The sequence below is a fragment of the Salvelinus sp. IW2-2015 genome, linkage group LG28 (genome assembly GCF_002910315.2).
Source record: "Salvelinus sp. IW2-2015 linkage group LG28, ASM291031v2, whole genome shotgun sequence".
Lineage (NCBI taxonomy): Eukaryota > Metazoa > Chordata > Actinopteri > Salmoniformes > Salmonidae > Salvelinus > Salvelinus sp. IW2-2015.
Window position 1 is genome coordinate 27,553,939 of NC_036868.1, and position 5,788 is coordinate 27,559,726.

General features: G+C 46.6%; 1 protein-coding gene across 1 annotated transcript in view; it reads left to right on the forward strand.

The window, feature by feature from the left end:
• Positions 1-5,788, forward strand: part of LOC111954486 (kelch-like protein 29) — a 362,843-nt gene that overhangs the window by 275,232 nt on the left and 81,823 nt on the right. Inside the window, exons 8-10 of the mRNA XM_070435852.1 lie at positions 678-790; positions 989-1,135; positions 2,851-3,145. Of these exons, the coding sequence (XP_070291953.1) occupies positions 678-790; positions 989-1,135; positions 2,851-3,145 (555 nt within the window). The remainder of the gene's footprint in view (positions 1-677; positions 791-988; positions 1,136-2,850; positions 3,146-5,788) is intronic.

Sequence of the window (5,788 nt, forward strand, 5' to 3'; positions counted from 1 at the left end):
CCACACACACACCACCACACACACACTTATAGTGCTCTGTGCTTATAGATGGGAGATCTGGTGGTGGTCAGTACCAATGGCTCATTTGATCAGGCCTCACCACTGTGGGCCCCAGCCCAGGGGTGTGTGTGTGTGTGTGTGTGTGTGTGTGTGTGGTGTGTGTGGTGTGTGTGTGTGTGTGTGGTGTGTGTGTGTGTGTGGTGTGTGTGTGTGTGTGTGTTGTGTGTGTGTGTGTGTGTGTGTGTGTGTGTGTGGTGTGTGTGTGTGTGTGTGTGTGTGTGTGTGTGTGTGGTGTGTGTGTGAAACGTCACGTCTGGACCTGCAGTACTAATCCCTGCTATGCCTTCCCAGTCTCCTGGCCCTGCTCAGTGGGCACCTAGCGATCGATTCCCCTTGTTGTTTGTCCCTTGAGCTGTTTGAGTTATTACACTCTCTCCCTAGCCCCAGATATACACACAGATAGACCAAAGCTCTCCCCTCTTTCTCTCTCCCCCCCCATCCTGACTTTTTAATGGATGTGTGAATGACAATCTCTCCATCTCTCCCCTTTTCCCCCCTCTGTCTCTCCCTCTCGCCTCACTCTCCTCTCTTCCTCTCCCCCTCTCTTTCTCTCACCCTCTCCTCTCTCTCCCATCTCCTTTCGCCACCTTTTCTCTCTCTCCTCTCTCTCTCTGCAGAGAAACAGCTAACAGCAGGGAACTGTCTAGGTGTGCTGGGCATGGCTGAGGCTATGCGATGTACAGAGCTCCACAACATGGCCAAAGCCTTTGCACTCCAGAACTTCCCTGAGGTAGGTGGATTTACTGAATGAACCAATCGAATGGGTTGGGTGGGTGGATAAATGCATTAATGCATACATGCATGAATAAATGCATACATGCATGAATGAATTTATGAGATGTTCATAAACAAAGACCATACCACCTACCAAACATGATTAAAAACTGGATTTTTATCCCAATCAAGTTTCAAAATCTTTGTTTTCTAGGCGGCGGGTCAGGAGGAGATTCTGAATGTGTCCAAGGAGGACCTGGTGGCCTACCTGTCAAATGACAGCCTCAATACCAAGACTGAGGAACTGGTCTACGAGACTGCAATCAATTGGATCAAACGAGACCCCGCCTCCAGAGTACAGGTAAGGCAGGGAGGGTAGAGAGGAGGGAGTGGTTCAAATCAAATTGTATTTCTCACATGCGCCGAGTACAACAGTTGTAGACGTTAGCGTGAAATGCTTACTTACGAGACCTTTCCCAATATGCAGAGTTACAAAGTAAATAAAAAATAGAAAATAGTAACACAATAAATACCAATAGCGAGGCTATGTACAAAGGAGTACCGGTACCGAGTCAATGTGCAGGGGTACATGTTGGTAGGTGTGAAAGTGACGAGGTAATCAGGATAGATAATAAACAGAGTAGCAGCAGCGTATGTTGAAGATTGTGAAAGTTTGTGTGTGTGGCGTTCTTAGTGCCAGCATCGGTTTGTGGTGGTAAATAGACGGCTACGAATAAAATAGATGTGAACTCTCTCGGAAGATAGTGTGGTCTACAGCTTATCATGAGGTATTCTACCCCAGGCGAGGACATAAGACTGTAAAAACACCAGCAAATCAGCTCTCAGTGATTTTTCATTTGGAAATCTGTTCCAAAGTATTCCCACACATAAGAGAGAGAGATTTGTGATCGTATACAAATGTAAGCAAGGTTTGAAATGATTGTTTTATCTGTTGTGGCTACTTGTGGTCAATTTGCAGTCTATCCACTCAAGAAAATATCGGTCCGTGGCTGAATGTAGTTTATGATCCGTGGTCTATGGCTTGGGTGGCTGGTGGTGGCCCAGTTATGTACCACCATCTGTAGCGCCTTGCGGTCGGATGCCAATCAGTTGCCATACCAAGCGAAAATGCAGCCAGTAAATATGCTCTCAGTGGTGCAGCTGTATAACTTTGTGAGGATCTGAAGGCCCATGACAAATCTTTTCAGTCTCCTGAGGGGGAAGAGGCGTTGTCGTGCCATTTTCACGACTGTATTGGTGTGTGTGGACACCGAGGAACTTGAAGCTCCCAATCCACTCCACTACAGCCCCGTCGATGTGGACGGGGGGGTGCTCGGAACTCCATTTCATGTAGTCCACAATCAGTTCCTTTGTCTTGCTGACGTTGAGGGAGAGGTTGTTGTCCTGGCACCACACTGCCAGGTCTCTGACCTCTTCCCTATAGGCTGTCTCATCATCGTCTGTTATCAGGCCTACCACCGTTGTGTCATCAGCAAACTTAATGATGATGTTGGAGTCGTGCACGGCCAAGCAGTTGTGTGTGACCAGGGAGTGCAGGAAGGTACTAAGCGTGCACCTCTGAGGGGCCCCGTGTTGTGGGTCAATGTGGCAGATGTGTTGTTACCCTCAACCCCCTGGGGGCGGCTCGCCAGGAAGTCCAGGATCCAGTTGCAGAGGGAGGTGTTTAGTCCCAGGGTCCTGAGCGTAGTGATGAGCTTGGAGGGCACTATGGTGTTGAATGCTGAGCTGTAGTCAATGAACAGCATTCTCACATACTGTCACGCCTGCTCCCGCTCCCCCTCTCTGGCGCTCGAGGGCGCCATGCGGCCCATCATTACGCACACCTGTCACCATCGTTATGCGCATCAGCGCTTCATGGGACTCACCTGGACTCCATCACTTATTGATTGCCTCCCCTATGAATGTCAATTTCTCAGTTTCATCCCTGTGTCAGCATTAATGTCGTTTTTGTTCCCCCTGACCAGATGCTGTCTTTGTTTTGTTTCATGTCGGTTATTTATTAAATATTCACAAAATATGTACTTGCTTCTCGTCTCCCAGTGTCGGTCCTCACAGAATGCTGACACCACAATATTGGAAGCATCAGGGAGTTTTTTGTTGGTGACGTCGGGTTCGGGTGCCGCTGCCGAAGGAACCAGGGGTGCCTCAGCTGGCTCGTCAGGCTTCCATTGCTTAGCTGGCTCGAGAGGTTTTCTTGCCTCGGATGGCACGGCAGGCTCACATCCCATGTCATACCTAGGCCGGCTCGTCTGGCTCCCACATCATACTTCGGCCGGCTCGTCGGGCTCCCACGCCTCGGCCGGTTCGTCGGGCTCCCACGCCTCGGCCGGCTCGTCGGGCTCCCCCCTAGGTTGGAATGCCCGGGTGGCGCCCCTAGAGGGCGGGGTACCGCCACGCCTGCTTCCGCTCCCCCTCTCTGGTGCTCGAGGGCGTCAGGTGGCCCATCATTACGCACACCTGTCAACGTCATTACGCGCATCAGCTCTTCAATGGACTCACGTGGACTCCATCAGTTATTCATTGCCTCCCCTTATTCATTGCCTCCCCATTGCCTCTATTCCTCAGTTTCATCCCCGTGTCAGCATTAATGTCGTTTTTGTTCCCCTTTTCCAGGCGCTGTCCTTGTTTTGTTTCATGTCGGTTATTTATTAAATATTCACTTCCTGTACTTGCTTCTCGTCTCCCAGCGTCGGTCCTCACACATACATGTTCCTCTTATCCAGGTGCGAGAGGGCAGTGTGGAATGCAATTGAGAGATTGTCATCTGTGGATCTGCGGTATGTGAATTGGAGTGGGTCTAGGGTAGTCACCTCATACAAGTACTTGGGAGTATGGCTAGACAGTACACTGTCCTTCTCTCAGCACATATCAAATCTGAAAGCGAACATGCTAACCAAACCGGACGTGTGCATGTTGATTTTGTAACCTCACACCAGAAACGATCAGGACACGCAGGTTGAAATTTCAAAACAAACTCTGAACCAATTATATTAATTTGGGGACAGGTCGAAAAGCAWTAAACAGGATATTCAAGTTTTTCAGGGCCCGTTGATAGGATAGTCTCAAGCGAAGCTCGTCCTGTTTCTTCTCCAATGACTACATTCGCCAAAAGAGCGGAGGGTAGAGGCAGTTTATATGCATAGCAACGTAGTTTCATCAGTATGTCTGCCCCTTCTGCATAAATGGCACTTCTGTCGCTAAAAGGTAAAAGCAGTGGTCGAATTTGTACTGGTCCATTTTCAACATGTTCATTCAGCGTTTATGGCTACTCGACTGTAGTGTACTGTATGGCCTGGTTTGTTGCGGGAGTGCCCCACTGTTGAGCTAACCTGGTTAATCAGGACTTAATGCTGTTCTGACAACATCATCATCTGTTTACAGTATCATCACTCAGATTTGGGTTGCAGAGTTAGTGTTGGATCCATAAAGGTTTGTATCCTGCAGTGAGCTCCTCTCCAATCCATGTCCTCTTCTTCCACATTCATGGAGGTTGGTTAGTCGATAGTGATGTATTGACCCTGAGACGTATCAACCACCAGTCTTATTTGTTGAAGTGTGACCAGTGTCGGGGAAGCTACTCTGAAAATATATAGTTTACCAAGATACCAATTACTTTATACTGGAAGAAGTTAAGCTATGCTAAAGTTACCCTTGAGAAATGCAGTATTTACTGTACTTAAGTAAAGTTACCCTTAAGAAATGCAGTATTTACTGTACTTAAGTAAAGTTACCCTTAAGAAATGCAGTATTTACTGTACTTAAGTAAAGTTACCCTTAAGAAATGCAGTATTTACTGTACTTAAGTAAAGTTACCCTTAAGAAATGCAGTATTTACTGTACTTAAGTAAAGTTACCTTGAAAAAGAAGTTCACTACGTCCATACAACTTAGTGAGAAAATATCATATCTAAATCTTAATTGCTATAGGATACAAATTGCAAAAACAAGATCACTCTGTGGTCATATGTTAACTTAAATGTAATGTATCTTATTAAACACACAAATGGTGTTTCAAGTGAGCTTTATAGGCAGGTCTGATGCCGAAAAAGAAAGGAACTGAATAAAACATTTAAAAAGTAGTGTGCCGTACACCACTACATGGCAAAGAAAGTTATGTAGTAACAAGTAACTACTGAAAACACTACCAATATTTGAATTGAGTTCAACTACCACCAAGCTACTGCAAAACGTAATTTAATTACTAGTTAAATGACATGTTGTTCACTACTCCCTAACACTGAGTGTGACCTAGTGGACACAAGCCTGGTTGCCGTCTCTGTTGAGCTAGTCTTCTTAGCTAACATTCCACTCCTTGAGCGGTGAGGAGTTTTGGCAAATGACAGGCGAGGGAAGGAGTGGAATGTTAGCTAAGACAACTGGTACCCAGACCTAAGTGGACGATACATATCTCAGGGATATGACATCATCTGATAGCATTTTCGTTGCCTTTCAAGACAGCCCGAAACCCCAACACAATCAACTGCAGATGAAGGGAAGCTCCCTGCACCAGTGGGTTCACTGAGAATGTTCACACTGTATCACAGGTATTGACTGTACATCTAACCTACCGAAAGCAAGCGGATTCCCTCTCGCGGATATTGTCGTCATTGGACATGATCAGTACCCACTTTTCTTTTATGTAAAAGCTTAAGAACGAGTCTCCGTCGTTTTACAGGTGCCTCATTTTTCAGGTGCAGGGCAGAGAATTTAGGTACAGGTAGAGAGAGAAAGAGGACTGTGAGTCCTGTAGCAGCGTTTTTAATGTGTCTAGAGGAGGTAGTGTGGTTATAAATATAGCTGAAGGGACTTCAAATGGCCTAGAGGATGATGGTAAGACTTGGAACATACACAACTGAGAGTTTCTGTCTCTACACAGCACTAGCTTTCAACTTATTGTGACCTTTTCTGAGCTCTTGTCAAAGATGTGAGGGATTCTGGTGTAGAAAAACGGATTCGGGGATGTGATCAGCACAACAATGAAACTAGGACGTACT